The sequence below is a fragment of the Falco rusticolus genome, chromosome 20 (genome assembly GCF_015220075.1).
Source record: "Falco rusticolus isolate bFalRus1 chromosome 20, bFalRus1.pri, whole genome shotgun sequence".
Taxonomy (NCBI): domain Eukaryota; kingdom Metazoa; phylum Chordata; class Aves; order Falconiformes; family Falconidae; genus Falco; species Falco rusticolus.
This window is the reverse complement of record NC_051206.1, coordinates 5,509,886-5,532,028: the sequence shown is the minus strand read 5'-3', so window position 1 is coordinate 5,532,028 and position 22,143 is coordinate 5,509,886. Positions and strand designations below refer to the sequence as shown.

The 22,143-nt window shown below is 60.7% G+C and overlaps 1 protein-coding gene across 8 annotated transcripts in view; it reads left to right on the top strand.

Moving 5' to 3' along the window:
- The first annotated feature begins 6,779 nt into the window (after window positions 1-6,779).
- FGFR1 (fibroblast growth factor receptor 1) overlaps window positions 6,780-22,143 on the top strand; it is a 29,852-nt gene continuing 14,488 nt past the window's right edge. For all 8 annotated transcript variants that reach the window (XM_037371700.1, XM_037371699.1, XM_037371698.1 and 5 more), the window contains exons 1-2: window positions 6,780-7,009; window positions 13,868-14,076. In XM_037371700.1, coding sequence (XP_037227597.1) covers window positions 13,986-14,076 — 91 coding nt within the window. In that variant the 5' untranslated portion in view covers window positions 6,780-7,009; window positions 13,868-13,985. The remainder of the gene's footprint in view (window positions 7,010-13,867; window positions 14,077-22,143) is intronic.

Below are 22,143 nucleotides of genomic sequence, written 5' to 3'. Positions count from 1 at the left end.
TCTGAACCTGTTAGAGTTTACTTTGCATTGCTTTCATTTTATAACCTCGCAGGGGAAAGTCCTCATCCTGGTTGTTTTGTTCCTGGATGTGGCTTTTTTCACTATAAATATCCAAGCATTGCTTGAAAGAAAAAAAACAGCTCTAGGTAGTGGGGGAAAAATCATAGCCCATGGGTAATGACACATAATTACAGCCTTTCTCCTGATGAAAGGAGCTGCCATTGGGCTCCTAAATGACAGTGTGCAGAAAACACTATTATCAGATTATTCAAGTGGCAAAATCTTTGCAGCAACAAGAAGGCAAAATGCATTGGGCCCTGGGGAGGAAGAGCAGCCAGCACCATCGTCAGCCCTAGCCCGCATGGGGGTGCAGGAGCTGGGGAGGCAAATCCCGCAGCCAAATGGATCTCTGTGGCTGTCCCTGAAAGTTTGCACTGATCCTGCCAGCTCAAGGGACCTGTCCCCGTGTCCCCAGTTCCCAGCAAGGAGAGGGGCTGCAGCAGCGCCCGTGGGCCAGCACCTGGGCTGGGCTCTGCGGGTGCCACGGGAGGGGCACGATAAGGGAGCATGTCCTCGAGGGCCGGAGGAAGATCTGCCCAAGTGACTTGTCTTTTGCTCTTTACCTCTATCACTACAGATGCTGTAAATTACAGGCATTTGTTATCTGGAGCTTCTTCCTCCTGCTAAGGCAAGATAACAGCCAGAGGAGGTTGCTGTTATTGCTCTGATCAACTTCAGCACCTCCATCTACCCCTGGAGATCTTTTGGGCCTGATCCAAAGATAGCAGGAGACTTTCTCAGGGTGGAGAGCCAAGGGGACAGGCAGTGCCCTGTCCCTGCCCCGGCTCTTGAGAGAGTGGCTGTCCTGGGCAGCCCTCAGGATACCAGGATCTCACGTCACCAGGACAGCTTAGCAGCCCGTTCCCTTTTCCCCCTCACAGGGAGAGAACCCGGGGTTGAGCCACCCCGTCTCCAAGCCTCAGAGCGTGCCTGGGTGTGTGAGTGTTTCCCTGGAGCCTGAGCAGCCTCGGGACCAGTGCAGATAATGGGAAGTGGTGGATGTCCCCTGGGGCAGCTTATTAAACATCAGAGCCCTGCAAGAGAGCCTGGCTGGAACAGTGTGACATTCATACAGCAGCTCAGCTTCAGTGCAAGAAGGGCAATGTCAAGCAAACATAATTAATTTCCCTCTGCAAATCAATTGGGGGCCAGAAGTCAAGCCCGCCTGGTACAGGAGATACACTGCAGTGAATAATCGTCCTCGCAGATGGGTGATCCATGTCGTGCTTACGAAGGCATGGTGCTCACCTCCGAGCAAACTGAATAGCCTCCCCCTTGGGCTGAAGGCAGACAAGGCTGCAGGTCCCCTGTGATGGACTGTGCCGCAGTGAGTTACTGCCGGAGCTGCCCAGGGCGCTTCCCCGGTGATGAGACCAGGCTGCACGCACCGAACCCAGCAGGTTTCTCTCGGGCAATGGGCTCCTCAGATGGATGGTTTGGTCTTTCATCTGGTGGCTCTGGCAGAAGAACAGCATGGGGAAGGCTGCAGCTTTGTGCCAGGAGCGCCCAAGGGGATACAGGACCCTGAGCATCCCTCATCCACACCTCCCCTCTCCCCCTGCTCCAGGCAGCCCTGGGGGAGCCCTGAGTGGCAGTGGGACCCTGTCCTGAAGGGCCACCAGACTGGGGATGTGCCTAACTGCTTGCCTGGCTGCAAACACTGCTGTTCAACTGTCTGCCCCAATTGTTGTCTGCAGACAATAAAATATCATGTGATGTCTTAATGAGCTTCTTGGTATTTGACAATTGCAGGGTAGCAGAGCTTGCTGCCCTGGCCGGAGGGGCTGGACCCTTCCCAGCTCCCAGCACCGGTTTCTGGGTGCGCAGTGGCTCTGGAGCAGCTCGATGCGGGGGACAGGAGGAGCTGCCCTGCCCCGAGTGGAGGGGAGGCTCTGTGGTGGACCCGGCTGGCCAGGACTCTCAGCCCTGTCTGTCCTGGCTCTTCCCTGTGAGGGCATGTGGTGGGCAGGGGCAGAAAGCTCTTATCAGCTGTCCTTTAAAATGAGATACCGCACCAACGTCAGGGAAGTGGCAAAAAAATCCTGGGCCTGTGCCCTTTGAAGGCAAGGCAGGATGGCTTTGGTGTTTTGCTCTCCCTGGCTAAGCTTGTGAGATCTCCTACATGCCACGTCAGTTGGCAGAGCCCAGTGTGACTGTGGGTGCTCTAAGCACCTCTGGTGCTGGAGCTGGTCACCTCCTCCCCGAGGGAGATGGTGCTTGGGCAGGTCAGCAGGCAGGGGCTTCTGAAGGATGAGTTTCCCTTCACCGCCATTGGAAGGGCAGCCAAGTAGCAGAGGACAAGGGGATATTAGTGCTGTTGAGATCCAACCAAGGAAGGAAAAAGCCGGTTTGGGTCAATGCTGATAGCCCAGGTACCACTGAGCAAGGAGGGTGCTGGGGACCCAGCCTGCAGAAGGCTTTACCCTGGCACAGCGGCATCGCAGAGCTGCGGCTCCGGGGCACGTGTGGTGTGGGCTGGCTGGGGATGCGTGCGGCTGAGTGATGCTGCCAGGGGCGCCGACCGAGCCTCACTGGGCAGCTGAAGTCCAGCTGAGTGCCAGCAGCACCCATAGCTGCAGCCAGAGCCACTAATGATGTTTTATGGAGTTGGGGCAGAGAGGTGGGAGTGGGGGCTTCCTGTAAAAGGCAGCACTGCTTCCAAATCATGCCTGGGAGCTGATGCTTGATCCCTGGTGTTGCTCATTTTCATGTGTCACGTTTCCCTGGGAAAGATAGTGTTTTGAGAGCTCCCTGCAGGGTCCCGCTGGCCAGTGGCAGGGTGGCCTGGCTGGCCACTGGCTCTTGAGAGGGGCTCGACTTCTCTCTGAGGTGGCATGGGCAAACCACATCCATGCATCCCAGCTGGCGAGCTGCTGGCCTTGTGGCAGCGTGCTGAGTCGCTCTCCGTGACTCAGATGTTCCAGCTGATGGGAAGCAGTTTGCCAAGGTCAGACAACGCACCTGGAAGTCTCTGCAGATCTCTGAGCAAAACCTGCTGCCCAGCTGGGAGGGGAGAGCAGGGCAAAGGCAGTGGCTGTGCCTTGGGGATGAGGAAGGAGCGCGGCACAGGCACAGCCTGCCCTCGGTGCTGGGGGGACAGACATGGGTGTCCTACCTGAGCCCCAGGGCCAGGCTGCATCCCATGGCACAGCCGTGAACGTGCGCACACACTTGTGCACACCCGGCACTCACCACGGCGGGGCTGGTGTGCGTCCCGCGGGGAGCAGCGCCCGCGCACATGTGTGCTCTGCCTTTCTCACACAGGCTCGAAGCCACAAGCCAGCCAGCTGCCTGCAAGGAGCCCCGCACCCTGATGTGCTCCGGCCTTTTCAGGGAGAGATGGAGCTGACAAAGTCTTTGTCAGTCAGATCTGTCAGGGAAAGCTCTTTGTTCTTCAGCATTTGCTCTTGCCTCCCCCTCTCCAAACCTAAACTAGATGCATCTGCTTTTGTTTTCTAAATGCAGAATTAGGGACTGAAAAGAGCCCCTTTGTAGTGGGGAGGAGGGGAGAGCTGCAGACCTTTAACTGGGAATGCAAGGTCAGGGGGGAGCTGCTCTATTGTGCTGGGACTCTCCTCCTCCAGCTCAGCCCTTTCTGTGCCCCCTCTTCACACTCTGGTTCCCACTAGAACCACTCTGGATGCAGGGAAACCTGCCTGGGCAGGCGGGGGAGGACAGGCTGCTCCCCCAGCCCCGCTCCAGCGGCTGTGCCAGTGCCCATCGGCATCACCGCCGCGGCTCCTGTGCCCAGCTGCAAGGATGGTGTGGATTTGCCCTGTGGTGGGTTTTGCCACTTCTCAGTGTGGCAGCCAGGAGCTGGTGTGCAAAGGGGGGTGGCAGAGACAAGGCTGGTGAGCGGAGGTGGGCAGCCTGACAGTGCTGAGCCTGTAGGGTCTATACGTGTGCACGTGTAGGGGATGTACCTGCTTCTCTTTCTCTGGCTTTTTTCTGCATCAGGGCAGCTCTGCAGTATGCCCCCCTCTTCCCAGCCACCTCCCCAGCGCTCTCCCAAGGAGGTGGATGACCCAATGCAGATGCCAGCCCGGGGCATGACCACACATGGAGGCATGGTCTGGACCACGGCTGCACACCAGGGAACATCTCCCCATGGTGCCTGTGCCAGCCTGCCATCAGCCTTACTGCCTCCTCTCTTTCAGCAGCAGCTGGTTCACTCTTCCAGGCAGAAAGGATTACGTTTTAATTAAGAACCTGCAGCTCCCACAACAGGAGCAATACCCATCAGCAGTGCTGGAAGGGAGCTCAGCCCGGGGAACTGCAGGGCTCTTTGGAGGAGGCAGTGGTGTGACCAGAGAGCAGCGGTGGGACAGCCCTGTCAGGCTTGGGCAGGCACCCAGGTACCTTTTCCTTGCCAGCCTGATGGCATGGCCTCCTCCGGCTTCCTCGCCCTGGCCCAGACACAGCATTCCCATGGGAGCGAGCTGCCCCAGCCCTGCTGCCCACAGGGTTTGAGGTGGGATTTACCAAGCCAGCACAAAGCTCAGAGTGCTCCAGTTTCCATGGTGGTACCCAGCAGCACGGAAGCTGAACCTGAGCGGTTGATGCTGCTCCCCACCGGCTGGTGCTCACGGGCTGCGGCAGGGATTTGCCTGACACACCGTATGTTCTTCAGCTGTTGTGGTAACTGAGACCTACTTTAAGTTTATCTTAATCCTGTTCTTGATTAACTGCAGTTAAACTGAAACAAGCCCAGGTTAATGTGAAATTAGCATCTGCGTTACCTCAACATTGCATCACCGATGAAAACGTGTGTGCATAAGAACCCAGCACATCACCCCCCCAGGTCCAGGAGAAAGGCCACAGGCTGGCCGGGGCTGGTGCTGTCTGACGCTGCCGCGGCACAGTCCCCCAGCCCCCTGCCCATCCCTGCAAGTACAACCAGGCAGTGAGCTCCAGCTCAGTCTGTGGGGCCCTGTTGCTCCTCAGTCTCAGCCACGGCCCTTGGCAGTAACCCCACCGGCTCTGGGGGAGCGTTTGTCCCCCCGTCCGTCCTGGGGAACCTGCCCATGCTCTGCTTATGTTACCAGATGGTGACAGCTCATGGTCACTCCTGCACTGAGCCCTGATGTGATGCTGAGGTCAGGGATGCAGCCAAATTCTCAAATGTCCCAGGAGCAGGGGATGGTTCCCCCCATTTTCAGACAACACCTTTACTTATAAAGGCCCAAGGACTTGTGTCCTGTTGATGCAGCCAAGCAGAAAACTGTCCCCAAGGAACAGCAGCTGCAGAGGTGCAAGCCCGTCCCCTTTCCATCGCGAGGTGCTATGCTGCAATCCCATAGGGTCCATTTTGGGGCCAACATTACCAAGCCTGGGACAGAAACCCAGGGGAGGCACAGCCGCTCTGGAGGAGAGCAGGGCCAGGAGCTGCTGTGCAGGGCAGCTCCCCCCAGCTTGTGTGGGTGCCCAGCAGCCTTGCCAGCCCACAGCGGCCTGGCTCTCGGCTGCTGGGTGAGGAAGGGAGAGGAAAGCAGGCCTGGGGACGAGCGGCTGCCTAGGATGCCCTAAAGGTGCATGGGGTGAGGCGTGCTTGCAGGGGGCTGGGGTCAGCTCTGCTGCCCTGCTGTCATCGAAATATTCCCCATGTTTGGCTTGCTGGGAGAACGGCATCCCAGCAGGTGTGTTACCTTCCCCCCTTCTCCCTGTCCACACATCTGTTGTCCTGGAAAGAAAATATCCATTGGGTCTTGGCATGGCAAGCTGAACAGTTGCCTGAACCAGCAAGAGGCTGCTCCTGGAGACGGATGCCCAGCATTTGGTTCAAATATAGCTCTGGTGATTGACAGGGCTAATTCAGCCTGTCCTCTTCCCTGTTATAACTTAATCACTTGCACATTGCCTCGCGCAGGTCTTTCACTGCCAGCCGGAGATGTCTTCATCCTGGGATGCCCTGACTTAGAGTCTGACTTGGGGCTGCTCCCGTACTTGTGCTTCCTGACGGAGGCTGAACCGCCCTCTACCATCCCTGTTACCCTGCGCCAGCCCAGTTTTGGGGGAGCTCGTCTGAGCTGCATGAACTGGGGCTCCGTGGGGTGGGCTGCCATGCTGGAGGGTGTGGAACGCAGGCTGGGTTCACTGGTGTGGCAATATCCCACCTTGCCCTCCAGCCTGGCGCCCCAGCATGGTCCCAGCTGAGACTGAGCAGAGGGTGCCCGTGCTGCCCATGCACGTAGAGAGTTTTTGGGGTGCCCCATGTTAGAGCTGCCATGCTCCTGCTCCAAACCTCGGTGGAAGGTTGCCCGATGTGCACAGCTGAGCAGGGCAGGGACCGCAGCGGCAGTGGGTCCTGGACGGCTCCTGGGAAGGATTTGGGTCTGGCAGTCCTCTCGAAACCTGCGCACAGCGAGCGGGTGCCCCGGAGCCTCGCTCTGCAGGTGGGCCGGGCGAGGGGCTGCCCGCAGAGGGCAAACGGTGGGGTGCAGGAGAGCCCCTCGCCCCCGACTGCCCGCCGGGCCCGGGGCTCCGCCGGTGCGACCGAGAGCGCGGAGGCGAGCGGCACAGCCGGACAGACCCCCGCAAAACCTGGCGGGGACCCCCGGGACCCTGCTGCCGGGAGCCCAGCGCGGGGGCTCCGGGGGGCGGCCCGGCCCGGCGGCGACTACAAGCCCCATCAGGCCGCTGAGGAGGAGGAGGGTGGGAGGAAGGCGGGGGCGGAGCCGGGGGCAGGCGGCGGGGCGGTGCGGGAGCGGCTCAGTCCGGCGGCGGCGGGCGCACGGAGGGGACGCGGCGGCGCGGGCAGCGGCAGCGGCGGCCGTCGGGGCGGCCGCGCCTCCGGGAGCGCCTCCCGCCGCCACCTCGGGGCCGGCCCCGCCATGGGGCGGCCGCTGTGAGCGCGGCGGCGGCCGGGCTGCGCTCCCGCCCCGGCCGGGGCTCCCTCCATTGTTCCCGGGAGCGGCGGGCACCGTGCCGCGCCGCCGTCCGCGGGGCTCCGGTGAGTACCGCCGCCGGGGCTGCCCGGCACCGCGGCGTATCGCTTTGTGCTCCGGGGGGGCGACCCGGGGCCGCCCCTGGCCCGCGAGGGTCCGCCGCGGGCGGACACCCCTGCCCCCCCCCCGCCTCGGGCGCGCCGGTGGCCCGTGGCGGGGCGGCTGGCAAGCACCGGGGCGGGGGAGTCCGGTTTGCGGGAGCTGGGGGGGGGGGGTCGCGGACACCGGGGAGGTCCGGCTTGCGTGTGTCGGGGGCCCCGGTTTGCAGCCCCCGCGACTGGAGGGGCTCGGTTTGCAGCCCCCGCGGAGGGGTCCGGGCGGCAGTTTTGAAACGCGGCGGGTCCGAGCCCCTCGCTGGGGCCGAGCCGGGGCTGGGAGGCTCCCGGGGCGGGCGGGGGCCCCAGAGCCCTCCTGGCGGCGGGGGTCCCCGGCCCGGGGCTGGCGGCTCTTTGCCGAGTTGCTGCCCGGTCCCTTATTCCCGAAAAGTTCCGAAGAGGAGCCTCGCGCCTTCCAGAACAAGATGGAAGGGGAGCTGGGTTTGGTTTTGTTTGAGGTCGGGGGTCCCGGGGCGGTGCGGCGGTCCCCAGCACGTAACGCGGTCCTCGGGTTTCTGTTTCCCTTTGTGTTTGCCAGCCGCAGCGGGGAGGAGGGGGCTCCCCGGGCTGCCTTTGCCCAAACTCTTCGGGGGTCTCTGGGAATCGCCCTCGCCTGTGCGTGGCGAGCGCGCGGGGAGTGCGGCGGCGCAGCGATGCTCGGGGACCTGCCGGGGCGTACAGCCCTGGGCACCGGCTGGCTTTCGGCTGGTGCTGCTGGTTGCCCGGTTTGTGGTTTTTTGGTTGGGCTGTTGAGGCCGTGAGCCGCCCTCGCAGCCAGCTGGCCTTGCGTGAGGCGCGTTCGGGCTACACCGTGGAGCAACGAAGCCGCCTGGCGATTCCCTTCTCGACCCGGGTTGTGGAGTTACTGCCCCGTGCCGCGGGTGTCACGGCTGGCCGGGGCAGCTTCCTCCCCGTCAATGTTTAAACCTCAGCGGTGCAGTTCGCCCAACTGCTTGCGTTAATAAAACAGATGGGCTTGGAGGCAGCTGCTCTGCCAGGGTCCCAGCCAGAGCGAAACGGGGATTTGTGTTCAGGCGGAGGCGGTGATGTGCTCTGGCTGGACATCTCCGGGTGCTGACCAGCTGGGTGCCGGTGGGGGTGCGGGGGGGCAGCTGCCCTGCCCAGCCCCGGGGATGCTGTGGGAGCGTGGAGCCCGCGGACCCCTGCTCTGGCTAGCAGCCATTTTCCCCACACAGGAGCACTTCCTCCCTTAATCTCTGTGGTGGCTGGCATGCACTGTTGCCTTTTCGTTGTGTTGCTCGGAGAGGATTAAAATAAATAGTCCCAGCCCTGGTGGGGTGAAGGCAGGAGCGACGCCGTTGCAAAAGCAGCCTGCGTGCACATCCATCGGCTCAGGGCTTGGCTGTGCGCGAGGTGCCTGCCCCGGCTGTGCTGGGAAGGGGCCCACATTGCTTTCGAGTGTGAACTGGAGCTCCCCGTTTACTGATCTGCCTAAAACCGTGAACTGAACTAGGAGCTGTATTGCTCCCAGCCCCAGATGGTTTCCCCCTGATGCCCTGGCCCCCCAAGGCTGCTAGGAGGGGCTGCTTGACTGGCCCACATCCCAGTATGAACTGGATCTCCTGGTCTCTTCCCACTACAGACTGGATCCCCTTGGCCCCCTGCCAGTACAAACTGGCAGCTGTAGCCCAAAGCCCCCGAGTCTGAGGTCAGCAGGGAGTGGGCTGGTGTTTGATTAGTGCTAGGCAGTTCTCGGTGTTCCTTATGGGTCCCTTCCAACTCGAGATCTGTGATGCTGGGGCTGGGTCGCAGATGCTTGTCCCATCCTGGTAATTCAGCTTTCTCCCTGGTTTGGGAGCTTCTGCTTATGGGCACAAAGGCAAATGCAAGCAAATCTGTGCCAGAATGTTTGCTGGGGAAGTGTGTGTCCTTCCCCTCCCAGCAGCTTCCCTTGGAGGAGCTGAACATAGTGAAAACCCCATCCAGCATCCTCCCAGGCTGGATAACAGGTCTCTGCCTCTTCCAAGGCATGGTAGACTGGTTGTATCCCAGTCTCCCTGTCCTCCACCAGTCCCGTCCTAGAGCAGGCAGTGGTACCAGCCTAGTGGAGACTTTTGGGTACCAACAGATGCTCTGTAGATCTGAAAATCAAGCCCTTTGGTAGGGATCCCTGAATTTGAGGACGCTTCTGAAATGGAACTGGTTTTACAGAGCTCTGTGGGTGAGGGTGGTCCTTTCCCCATCCTTCCTGCCCCATGTGCCAGGCTCCCCTGCTGCTAGATGCCCGCAGCATGCAGCGAGCTCAGTGCTGGAGATACCCTTGGTAGCTGTAAGGCCTTAGGGCAGGCTGCAGCGCACATAGCCGGGAAGGGTTAATGCAGTATGTATGCTGCACAGTTGGATATTTATTTTTCCAAGCATGCATCTGCTTTAAGCATTATAGTTTTGCCCTATAGTTACATTTGCAGTTGTGTTTGCTTTTTATTTCGGCAAATACTCTGTTCCTGACCTGAGCTGCAGGCTGGGGCAAGGAGCTGGGCAAGGGAAAGGCTTTTCTCCCTGCCGCCCAAAATTTTTGCCTTTGGCGTGCCCTTCTTTCCCAAGGGCATCTGGAAGGCTGCTTGTGTTGAGCCTCAAAGAAAAATTGAGTCTCCTTTTTTTTTATTTTGGAGGGCATCTGTGCCAGGCAAGGTCTCTCGCTGGCAGTCACCACCTCTCCACCCTGAGGGATGTGTGGCCCTGGGCTGGGTACAGCCCCCCACTGCTGGCTCCTGAAGCCTTCCCGACCTGGCAGCCGAGCTCAGACTCTTCTCCCTGTTGAATTTGGCCTTGCCCCATTGTTTTTCTGCCTGCTGCATTAACAGGCTGGTCGCTGGCGCCGAGGCACCCTGGCGCTCGCCTGCCTCTGGGTTGCTCTGATGTGGTGGATGCCACAGGGGCCAGCTCTGCTCCAGCGGGGAGGCAGAGGCCAAGCTGCCCCGGTCCAGAGCCTCCCAGACCCCTGAGCCAGCCGGCGGCAGCTACCTTCTATCACCGCCGGCAGCCCCGGCACACGGACCCCGGATCGGAGCAGGGGCTCTCCACACGGGAAGCCACAGGCTGTGTGCCTGGGCTCTGACCCTTGCTGCCTCAGCTGGGCAGCCTGCTCCGGCACTGGTTCCTGCTTTTGGCACCTTGGATGCATTCCTGGGGATGAGCCACGGGACGGGAAGGGGCTTCCCCACTACACTCAGCCCAGAAACGCTCTGCCTGAGTGTGGAAGGTCTTGTGCTGAGTCCCTGGGACAGCTCAGCTGGGTGACTCACTGGTGCAGGAGCAGCGAAAATGCAGCCCTCGGGGTCCCCGAGCAAAATGGGGGAGACAGGTTGCACAAGGCTGTTTCGGCATGCAAAGGTCGTGTGGGAGCATCATCCCCGATGTAAGGGCTTGCAGGGAGCCTGTGCCCCTGCGAGGGTGCACAGGTGGGTGCAGGGGTGTCCGTCACCACTCCAAAATAGCTGCGTGGGTGTAATGGCCAGTTGTAATTGCAGTCTCAGAGACAGGTCTCTGAGGGGCAGTTAGCCCTGGCTCCTCTCTTGCTGCTTCCATTTTTAGTTGTTTGAATCCACCCCAGAGCAGTAAATTGCAGTGTGCTGGGGAGCGGGGACCGTGCCCAGCAGCAGCCAGAGACCCACCCTGCTCAGACTGCTGTCCTCCCCAGCAAACGGTTTCCTGTTGGGGTTTATATAAAAGCTGTATAAACACAGAGAAGAGCCATGCTGTTGTTTGCACAGGTAGGAGCGCTCTCCCCACTTCCTCACCTCTTTGCAGAGCAGGTACAGAGGAGCCCTGGGGGGGGCAGGGGCCGTGGGGATCCCCGTTCCCCTGCAAAGGAGGGAAGGGTCTGTGCTGCCCCTTCCCTTCAGCATCCTCTCCTCTCTGAATACCGGGATTTCCTCCGGTGCTGCTGGGACTGGCTGGGGGAGCAGGCAGGATGCTGGGTTTGACCCCCGTGTGCAGGATGCGTCCCCGTCCTGCACCTGTCTGCCTTCTACAAAGCCATGGCTGCTGCTGCCTCCCTTTCTGCCCTGGGAAGCCGAGCACTGGTCATGCACTCTCTCTGGATCTTGGCAGCCATCCCTCCCTCTCCCTCCCAGGGACTCTCCCAGACTTGGGACAGCTCTTTGCTGCCGAGTGATCCATACGCCATGGAAATATGCTGCTGTCAAGCCCCTGAATCAGCTGGAAGGCGCCTGCTCAGAGGTGTATCTGGAGAAGGGCTTTGCTGTGTGCCGAGCCAGCACTGACTCATTTTTCAGGAACTGCTGCTTCTGGAGGCGCTGTGCTCCCCTCCCTCCATCCCTCCATCCCTCCCTCCCCTCGGCGGGCTGGCTCGGAGGCCCACGCAGACGCTCCGCATTAGGGCATGTTCCGGGGAGCATGTGCTGTCGATAAACAAAACCACTTAGAGACAGAAAATAATTTCCAGAAATACCAAAGACTTTTTTTTTTTTTTCTCTCTCCCCCCCCCCCCCCCCCCCCGAAGAATTCCACCTCCCCCTTCCAAACCCTGATAAATTGTTAACATTCAATAACTATTTAAAAGCGTGCTGCCTGGCGCCTGGGAGCGCTGGCGCTTGGAGATAACACCGGTGTTTGCTGGGTGCCGCCTTTCCCGGCCCAACTGCTTGTGTCAATATTTTGGATCCCAAATGCTCCAGCACCGACCAGAGCCACAGCAGTCGGGGCAGGGAGGAGGCAGCCGGAGCCCCCAGACCTGCGCCCCGGCTGGGTTTCCTTGGGCTGCGGAGGCTGTTCAGGGGGTCTGAGCTCCCCTGGCAGTGCCCGCTGTTACACGGGGACCCTTTGGGGCTGGCACTGGTGGCTGCTCAGCCCACCCCCGGGGCAAAACCAGCGCTTTGGGCAAGGGGAGCGAAGGGGCTTGCTGGAACGGGAGAGGTGGTGGCCAGAGCTCCGGTGGACCGAGTGCGTGGGGAGGATGAGTAGCAGCTTATTACTCACTACAATTATTACTCACTGTTTTTAAGAACACATACTTTAGGCAGATGCCTTATGGCAAAAGGAAGCTCTTGTTCACACAGCAGGTTGGGAATGGCTTAGCGTGCAGCTTTGGGGAGCACTAGTTGGGTGGGAGAGGGACCCGGTGAGCTCAAGGTGCTCGGCAAGGGCTACAGGGCACAGGGGTCCAGCTGCAGTCTGGGGAGGTGCTCCGGCCTCTGGCTCCCGGAGCCTGGAGGAGGGTTTTGGAGATGGTATCATCCTGCCCACACCCTGGTCCTTGCAATTCTTCCAGAGCATCCACTGCCAGCAGCACCCTGGCTGGACCAGCATGGCCGTGCTTATGTTGTGCAATTAACTGGGCAGGGATCTTGCCGGCGAGCTCTTCGGCAAAGCCCAGTGGGACAATTAACGATGGCCAGTGTCAGGACCTGCATCCCAGGCTTCTGCGGAGCCGCAGATGTGCCGCGGGGGTGGAGCGCAGGGGTTTGCTCGCATCCACGCTGCTGGGAGCAGTTGGCCAGGGGTGTCTGGGCTTGGGCTTTGGCTCCAGTGTCCCCCTTGAAACGTGTTTTGGCAGAGCTCCATGCTCCTAGTGTGGCGGGAAGGAGGGATGAGGGCACATCCCTGGGGCACCCTGAGCTGGAACCAGGCTCCGCTGGGTTTCCCTGTACCAGGACCCGGCTCTGATGCCTCCCCACACAGAACGGTGTCCCTGGCAGGGGAAGGGGCTGGGGACCCGAGGGGGTGGGCGGGCTAGAGAGCCCAGCGTGAGAGCTGGCAGGAACAGAGCGAATTGCAGTATTGGCCGTGGAAGCTGGGGGATTTCTCCCCAAACAGCCACACTGAAACCAGCTGTCAGTGGAAAGAGATCTGCTGCTCTGGAGCGAGGCGCTGGCTAACCCCTTCAGCTCCGGGAAGGCGTTTCCATAAGGGGTGGCTGTGTGCATGCCCTATAGATTCTGTAGGGAGAGGAGGGGAAGGGGGTTTGCAGCAGGATCTGCTCTGCTTAGGGGTGCACAGTGGCATGGACATCAAGTTTTGGTCTGGATACGTGGGATTTGCCACCGTGAAGCCATGGGTCAGCCACAGTGGAGCAAGGTGCTGGTGGTCCTGGAGCACCTGGGGGTCCTGGGCCAGGTCCTGCACTGCCTGGGGCATTTGGGGCAGAAGATCTGGAAACAAGGGAGAGAGGCAGGAGGGCGTTTGGTGGCAGGTATGCTTGCACAGGGGAGAGGCAGCCTTTCGGAGCCCAACAGAAACATTTCTCCTGTCCCACAGAACTTGTCAAGATTTGGAGATTGTTTATCATCTGAGCAAAGATAAAGAAAGCTAAGAAACTTCTGGGAGTTGCCGCACCATGATGACCTGGCTTGGGCCAAGGGGGAGTTTGTTTCAGAAATTTTGCAGCATTTTGGTCAGTGTGGGAGTTCCTATTTTCAGCACAAACTAGGTGCAGGAAGGGGAGAGCAGAAATCTCCCTTTCTTCAACTGGTGATTGAAAATTTCTCTGACCGTTCTGGGAAATTTTGCTGCATTTGATTCTGCTTCGCCAGCAGTTTTTCTCTCGACACATCAGCGCTTTTATGCAGGAAAACATAACCCTGCCAATCAGAGCTGGGTCGCTTCAGGCTGCGGAGGGGTCCATGGGGACCTGCCACCGTGGGTCCAGGGACATCTCGCCGCCCAGGCTGGATGCTCGAGGAGCATCGCCTGCCATGGCGAGCACATCCAATGCACGGAGCTGGAGGGGGCTGGATGGTGGGGGTGCCTCTTGCCCTGCTCTGACTCTTCTTTCCTCCTTGGCAGCTCGGAGGGGCTGACGGCCCGGCGGAGACCCCCCCCGCGCCCGCCCGGGGCCAGCCCGGGGTCCCCATGGAGTGGGAGTTGCGGAGCCCAGTTGCCAAGCAGTAGCCGCAGCAGTGGGATGTTTACCTGGCGGTGCCTCATCCTTTGGGCTGTGCTGGTCACAGCCACGCTCTCAGCTGCCAGGCCGGCCCCCACCCTGCCCGACCAAGGTAAGACACAAACCACCACACCGGGGAGCGCCCGGCTCCCTTGTCCCCTCACGTTATCTAATGGCGATACAAGACAGCTGGCCTCTCTTGTGGCAGGGGCTGCGGCGGGGGCACGGGCACGTCCCCCAGCAGCAGCACGGGGCTCAGGTCAGCTGCCTGGGAGCTGGCGGTGGGGACGTGGCGCGTGTTGTCTGCTGAGAGCAGTTCGTGTGGGCACAGAAAGTGTGTGCATGGCTCCGGTGTTGCCTGTGCAAGTTTTAAACTCGAGGGAAATTGCGGCAAACTGTTGGTGTGGAGAAGCCTGGGGGTTGTGTCCCGGGCGGGGGGTCGTTGTGTGTTGTGGCGCTTGCTTCCATCTGCAGCCTGAGATGGGTGTGAAGCCTTCTCCCACCCCTGCTTGACACTGGGGTGATCCTGGGCTCAGCAGGTGGGGATGGGGATTTGGGTGCAGGGTACCAGTGCAGGTTTTGCCAGCTGGCAGTGCATGGGATGAGTATGCCCCACAGAGACCCCAGGGAAAACCATGGGGCATATGGAAAACCAAACTGGGGAATGCCCATGGTGCTGGGTTTGAAGCCAGGGCTGGCTCAGGTGGTTCCTGCAGCCCTGATCGCTGCACCACTGGGGCTGGAGAGCATGGACCAGGGCATCCCCCTTGCTTTTCATCCCTGCTTTTCCCAAAAAACCTTGCAAGGGCTTGTGGCCTGCAACGGGCAGGCGGGGGGTGTGCTGCTGCAGCCCTGCACAGCTCTGGAGCATGGTGGCACCCTGAGATGCAGTGGATGTTCTGAGTGGGTCACCTGGCCCTGGGGACAGCTGGCCCCGACAGAAAGCACCGCTCTAGCATTTCAAAGCCTTGGCCTTCCCCTCGGTGAGGCAGAGAATAAACAGACCAGGCAGCGCCGCACAGGACTCCTGACTTACTGCCTTTTGGTTTTAATTACCCAAGAATGTCTGGTCTGTGGGGTACTGCTTTTCTTTTTAAGGCTCACTGCTCCCCCTTCTCTCGTGCTCCCACCAAAACTCTGAGAGGCCGATTGCTGGTGCTGCCAGCGTGGGCACGGCACGGTGCCCCGGTGACCAGCCGCACTCCCCATGCTGCGGTCCCGTCACGGCTCAGGATCTGGGGGGCAGCTGGCACCAGCGAGCAAACCATGCTGCAGCTGGGGTCCCCACGCCGACCTCGGTGGGTGACGACAGGGTGATCCGGGCTGGAAGCGTGCCGGGGGGCCGGGGTCGCTGCTTCTGGTCTGAGCCACGAGTGCCCTGGTCACAGGGAGATCCCATGAGATAGCTGGAGCTGCGTGTGGTCCCTGGGGAGCGCAGGCTCCAGAGAGGAGCCTGGGCAGAGCATCGCTCACGGGGACCATCTCCGAGATTTTTCCGTTGGCGTGCTTACTCCCCACTTCTGTAAATAACGCAGTTGGCAGCGGTAAACATGTTTTTCTCAGGAGATTGCTCTTCCTGGAAGAGCTTTCCTGGCAGCGTTTGGGGTACGGAAGGCTCTCATGCTGCCGGGAGAGCGGCGCTGGCAGCCATGGCGTTGGGAAAGCTGTTGGGGTGTTCAGGCTGAGGGCTGGTCAGGGAAGAGGTGGGTTTTGGGGTGCTTAAGGAGCCCTGCAGCCCCCGGAGGGTTTGGGGAGCAGTGCCAGGCGGCGGGGGTGGAGGAGGAGAGGGTGGAGAGGAGGGAGCTGGTTCCTCGCCAGCCTCATGCCAGGGCTAACAATAACCTCTGGAAGCGTTTCCCGACATGGTTCTCACCAGGGCGGCCCAATTAGTGCCACAGCAGGAGCCTGGCTGGGGCAGAGTCGTCCCTTGGCTCCGGAGCTGGCTGGTGGGAACAAAATGTTCGCAGCAGGACGTGCGGGATGGGAAGAGCCGGTCCTCGACCAGCACCCGCAGCCATCCGCCAGCACCTTGTAGGTCACCTGCCAGGGTGGACTCCGGATCCACGCCGGGGGAGTTTGGGGTCCGGCAAGGTGCTCATGGGGGCTCAGCTGTGGGGCATCATCCCCCGGGGCCAGGCTCGCTGTCGTTCCCCCTCATCAGGGCCAGCATCACCGTGCTGGCTGGGGCTGCTGTGGCCGCTCTCGGGTCCCCTCCGTGGCGGAGGCAGCAGCTTTCCCGGACTTTGTTCTGGATGTTTATGGGGTTTCAGTTTACTCCCGGTTCTGAGGCAGCTAAGCTCCCTTCTCAGGGAGCGAGTAATCCCCCGCGCCCGGCCAGCGGCCCCTGCCTCACTGCGAAGGGGGATTTTCAGCCGCTGGCCCGCCTCTCCTCGTGGCATGGGGAGGGGGCTTGGGAACTCTGCCTTTGTCAGGGGATCGCTCCTGTTACCAAAAAATCTGCAGCAAATAAAATATTAACGGGCACTTACTGCATTTTATAGTTACCTAAATTTGGAGGTGGTAAAAAAGCCCCTAGTTAAGGGGAAAAGCCAAGAAATTTCCATGAGCAACCTCCATCTCCCTCCCTCACAAAGCCGGTCTTTGTCTTCAGGTTAAATAGAAACCTGCAGAAAATTGCCGAGGGGATTTTTTTCCTCCCTCCTTGTCTGCTATTGTCCTCGCCACTGTTCAGGCATTTCCACCACTCAGGGTCTGCCTCATCCCGGCTGAGCAGGTTTTCCTGGGGAGCTGGGTGCTGCCGTCTCCTGGGGAGGGGGGTCCTGCCTTGGGCAGCTCGTTTTGGGGTGCACTGAGCCCCCAACAGCTGCCCCAGTGCAGCAGATACTTTCCCAGCAGATGCATCTGCCCTCTGGATCAGGGGGCTTTGGCAGAGGAGCCCAGGGCTGCAGACCCCTCCCCGTGTGGCCCATTGGGGCGGGGGGCTGCCCCATTTCCCAGTGCCGCCGGCCGCCCAGCTGGCCACAGGCTTAACCCCCCCCCTGGCCCATCTGCAGGGCCAGCGGGGGCCCTGGCTCCCAGGGCTTTGTCGTGCCTGGCTCAGCCAGGGGGTCTCGCTCCGGACCCTACAGGAGCCAGAACTCCAGGGCTGGGAGCATGCTGAGCCTGGGCAGCTCCGGGGATCTCTGTGAGTATGAGGCTGTGCTCCACCACCGCTGCTCCCCAAAACCCACTCGGGGCTGGCAGGAACGTTGCATGTGATCCGGGGGCTGTAATGTGCACCCCCCACCCCCAGCAGCAAGGATGTTTTCTGGGGCTGTTTGGCACAGCTGTAGCCTGGGACGCACTGTGAGCAGCCACAGCATCCCCAGAGGTGGCACAGCAAGGCTCCTTGGCTTGTCCCCGCTGCTGACCGGGTGGGCTGCTGGCCCTCGGCTTTGTAACCCCCTCCCCATTTCCCTGCTGTCCAACTCCCCCCCACCTCGTTTTTGCAGCTCTTGGTGTCTCCCCACCCCTTGCACAGGGAGCCCCAGGGTATCAGTTTTGGAGTAGCCCACTCCTTGCTGAATCCGTGCAAGCAGCTTGGAGATCTCTGCCAAGCCGTGAAGCCTCCTGCACTTTTGCTGTTGATGGCAGCAGCCCAGGATCGTTACTGGCCCTTGGGGGAGGGGGGGGGGGGAAGCAGCCCCCCCACACACCTCCGAGCCCTCCTCTTCCCCAGACACTAGTTGCCGCAGACACTTGTTCCCCAGGGCATCGTCGTGTCTTCTGGGGCATCACGCTGCTGCCTTCCCCTCCCAGGCTGTCGAGCAGGCATTGTTCCCTGTCTCCCGCCTTTCCACTTGGATGCTGTCACTCCAGCCCTTAATTGAGGAGGAAAAAGAGAAATATGAGTCTTAGGGAAAAGCAGGAGTGCTCTGTTGGAGCCTGGGCTGCAGAGCTGCCCCACGGTGAGCAGAGCCACACCAGGTGGGTGCAGGGGTCCCCCCACGTGTCTGGGGGCTGGCTGGCTGGCTCCCCCCTCCATGTGCAATAGCCTCAGGCTGTCCGGGAGAGATGTGGGGAGAGGAACGCAAACTCTGCCTGCATCGGCAGTGAGGCAGGGCCCAGGCAAAGCCAGCGGTTATTGCAAAAAGCCATAGGCACGTGTGCAGGTTGGGGTGCTCACTTGTGCCCGCCGAGGTGGGCAGGACCCCCCCTGGCTGTCCCACGCCTATGGAGAGCTGATGGGCCAGTGTCTGTGCCCCAGGCTGCTGCCCCCAAGGGCTCCTCTCTGCTGCAGAGCTCTGAGCGTGGTCGGGGGTGTCTGGGGGGGAAGGGGTGGATTTATTCTGACAGCTTTGCAAACTACCAACGCGCCTGTTAATTAAGTGCTGCTTCATTCAACGTGCAGGCTAGGAAGAGCAGGAGCACCTGGAGCAGTGCATAAATCCCTCTCTCCCTGCCGGAGGAAGCATCCAGGGACCCAGAGAGTGGCAAGAAGTCCACTGCCTCCCAGGCTGGCTTGGTCAGGAAGAGCCATGGGTGCCCCGAGCCCCCCCGGAAGAGCCATGGGTGCCCTGAGCCCCTGGTGCTTGCCTACTGTCATCTCCCTCTGCAGCCTGTCCCCGGGAAGGGGAGCTGGGGATGTGCAGCGCCCTGTGAGCAGCAGGGATGCAAGGGTGTCCCCCCCCCCCGAGCTGGGGGGGGCAGCAGGGCGAGGAGCTTTTTAAATAAGAAAGAAGCCAATCCCACATCCCGGTAAGCGCTTCCTGTTGGGATTAGCGGGGCTGCCGGGCATGTGTGTGCTTTTTCTTCAGGAAATACCTTCGGAAAGCCCCGCTGGGGTCTCCAGGGCAACCGGCGGCCCCGGCCCCGCGCCCCCCGCCCGCATTGTCCCCGCGCCGCTTTGTTGGCCGCTTTATTGCCGTCGCCATCGCCAGCACGGCCCATGGCTGCACCGCTCTGGGGGGCTGTGCCGCTGTGTGCGGGCACGGCTGGGGGCACACGGGCAGAACTGGGGGGTGAAGGTTAATCTGTGCCGCTCCCCTCCCCAGGGCTGCTGCCCCGTGTCCCTGTGCCCTGCTGTCCCCATCGGGGGCCAGCCCCAGGGGAGCCGGTGACAGTTAAATGCACTTGGTGACACTCTCCATCTGGCCAGCGCTCGCTAGGCTCAGCTCTGCTTTCAGTTCCATTTCAAAGCTGGAATAAAGTAATAAACCCATGGCGGGCTGCTCGGGCACTGCAGCGTGCGTCTACTTTTTGGGCTCATTTGAAGGCAGAAGCGTGATCTGGCTGGGCTGGAGCTGCCCTCGCCTTGCCCATCCTCAAGAGTTTAAGTTAAAAAGGGAACAGCAGATAGTTTAGATGTGCCAGACCTAATCTGTGTTTTGCTGCTTTCTCCGGGCGGGCGAGCAGCAGGCGCTGCTGGTATTTTGTTGGCTCTCCTCACTCTTGCCCTGTTTTGCTCCAAGGGGGCTGTGAGCACCCCTGCAGCCTGCCTGGGGTGGGGAATCCCACCCATGCCAGGGATTGCCCAGCGCCCACCAAGCGCTGTGCGATGCTGGGAGCATCCAGAGCCTTGCTGTGTGGTGCAGGGGCAGGCAAGGGCCCGGGGAGGAGAGCCAAGCGTTTGTCTGGCTGATTAAGCTTTTGCTCAGGTGGCCTGCTCGGGGCTTGCTCGCGCCCCGATGGAGCAGCCGGCCGGGCTGGCAGCTCTGCGGAGGGGCTGCACCTGGTGCCTTGGTTTAGGTTACAGAAGAGCAGAACATGAGAAAGAGACATTTCAGGCTGATGGAGTGCAGCAATCAAATGGGCTCACCCTAACTGACATATGTGGAGGGCTCGCCGGTAACACGGTGGTGGCTCACCGCCGGCTGCTGCCAGGCAAGGGGCAGCCCAGGACCATGGCGCTCCCGGTGCCCCCCCGCCGCCCTCCCTGGGTGTGCAGAGAGGCTGCATTTCCAATGGGACGTCTGTGCATCAGCTGCCGCGTGAGCCAGGCTGCCCCGGTGCCAGCAGGGCTGCCCCGGCAGCCACCGTACTGTCTGCGTGCCAGGGCCGCCCCGCCGCAGCATCGTCCAAGCGGGCCGGCCCCGCTCCCGCCCGCAGGGTGAGCTAACCTGGATATGCTCATTAGCCTGTGAATTCGTTTTCAGGCCGTTCCCACCATGCTGTGTTTTCCGCCTTATCCCTGAGTGCCAGAGATGTGCTTTGGGTTACCAAAGGGCAGGATCCTGCCTTGGCCTCTGCCTTCCCTCTCCCGTCCATCACACTCGACGCCTCAGTGCCTCCCTGGTCATGCTGTTAATGCAAAACAGCCTCTGACTCGGAGGGGCTGGCAGAGGGGGCTGCTGCCTTTGAAAGGCGATCTGGCCACACGCCGGTGGACCCCTGGGGCGCCCGCCTGGCCAGGCTCCTTGGCACGGCAGAGCCTGCGGCTCGATGGCATGAAGGAGCGGTGGCACTTACTCAGGGTGCCCGAGGACCCACGCGATGCTGTGCCCGTGGGACACGGGGACGCTGCCTCCCTGGTGCCAGACTGGGGTGGCTCGAAGTTTTCCTTCCCTCCAAAGACCTTTTTTACCCCCAGGCCACCTTTTCCCCAGCCTGCAGATCCAGTTGAGAGGGGCAGGCAGGATCTTCGCTCCCCACACCAATGCAGGCAGGTTTTCCTGCAGACCCTCCTGGGCGAGCCGATGGGCAGGAGCCCGTGGCAGTCCCTGCGGCAGGCTCAGGGAGGAGGTGACCAGTACGAGCTCCTGGACCCAGTGGTGTTGCGCTGGCCAAAACTGATCCTGGCCCAGCATCAGTTCCGTTGGGGTGTGGTGGGATCCCGCAGGTCCAGCAGCACCCACTGTGCTCTGTAGGACCCCAGACCTGCACAGGGCTCCTCATGTGGCAGCATGCGGGCAGCTGGGGACAGGCGGCAGGGACATCAGGGGACATTTGCAGTGGGAGGACGACCTTGGCAGCTCTGGTCACCTTCTGCAGGTTAATCTATTCAATAAGGAATAAGTTTGTCAGTGTGTGTGGAAGGGCAGAGCCGAGCACAGCGAGGTAGAGGGACCAAGATAAGGGCAGATACTGCTGTGGCTGCAGCTCCGTGTTTCTGCTGGTTTATGTTCTCATGGCTGTTATATCGCTCGCTGACCTTGCTGTTTGAGAAGGGGGTCGGGGTGCACAGGAGGGCCTTGTGTTACTGAGTCCCACGGTGTTCAGACAGACGGTGACGGGACATCACTGCTGCATTGTGTGCATTGGAAGATGCCTGTGACTAATCACTTGAAAAACAAATCAGAGCTACTCGAAGTGCCCGTCCTGCAAGGCTATGAGAGAAAGCCAGGGAGAAAATGGGATTGCAAAAGCAAGACCCTTCCCCCACCACCTAAGGGAGTCCCACCAGGCTTCACCTTCCACATTAAAACGCTTGGTAGCCCTGTACTGGTGGAACTGGAGCCCTGGCCTTTGGTCTTCTAGCAGCTGAAGAAAGTGAATTTGACCCCAGCATGCTGTTTTCCTTCAAGTGCTAAGCAAAAGAAAAAGCAGAAACTCTGGAGCTGCTCAAAGACATTTTTCCCATGAAGATTCTCATAGTACGAGGATAAGAAAAGTGGCTGGAAAGTGAAGTGCAGATCATGATGCGGTAAATGAGAGTGTCTGGAGAGCGGAGCTTTCATTTTTGGCAGCAGGGAGCCAGCGGTGGGTCCTGGGAGGAGCGGAGCCTTGCTGATGGCCCCAGCCCTGCACGGCTCGCTGCCAGCCTGCCTTGGCTCAGCTCAGGACAAGGGTTGACCAGAAGGGTCTAGTGCAGGCAGAGACCCTCTGCCAGCTTTTGGCAGCTGATGGGCCCAGGACGAGCTGCTCCATGGCTGTTCAGGGGAGAGGAGGGGAGAAGAGGGTGTACTTGTCCAGCTCAGTGGGCACCAAGAGTGGGCACATGAGTGGTGCTGTGAGGCTGCCCCTCCAACGCACCTCGGATGCTGTGGGCGTTTGTGATTAGCTGCTGTCCTGCAAATTGCCGCACTCGCTGGGGGCCACCTGAGTCCCAAGTGAGACCTGTGGCTTTGCTGTTGCCCCCGTGACTGGAGTACAGCACCTGTGGGCTCTGTGCCTGCTGTGCACCTCAGTCCTTGGCAGGGAACAGCTCTTGAGCCACAGACCAGCTGAAGTTTCGACATTTCCAGATTGTTTCTGCTGGGCTGCCTGCACAGGGTTTGTGAGGATTTTCCAGCCCCTGCTG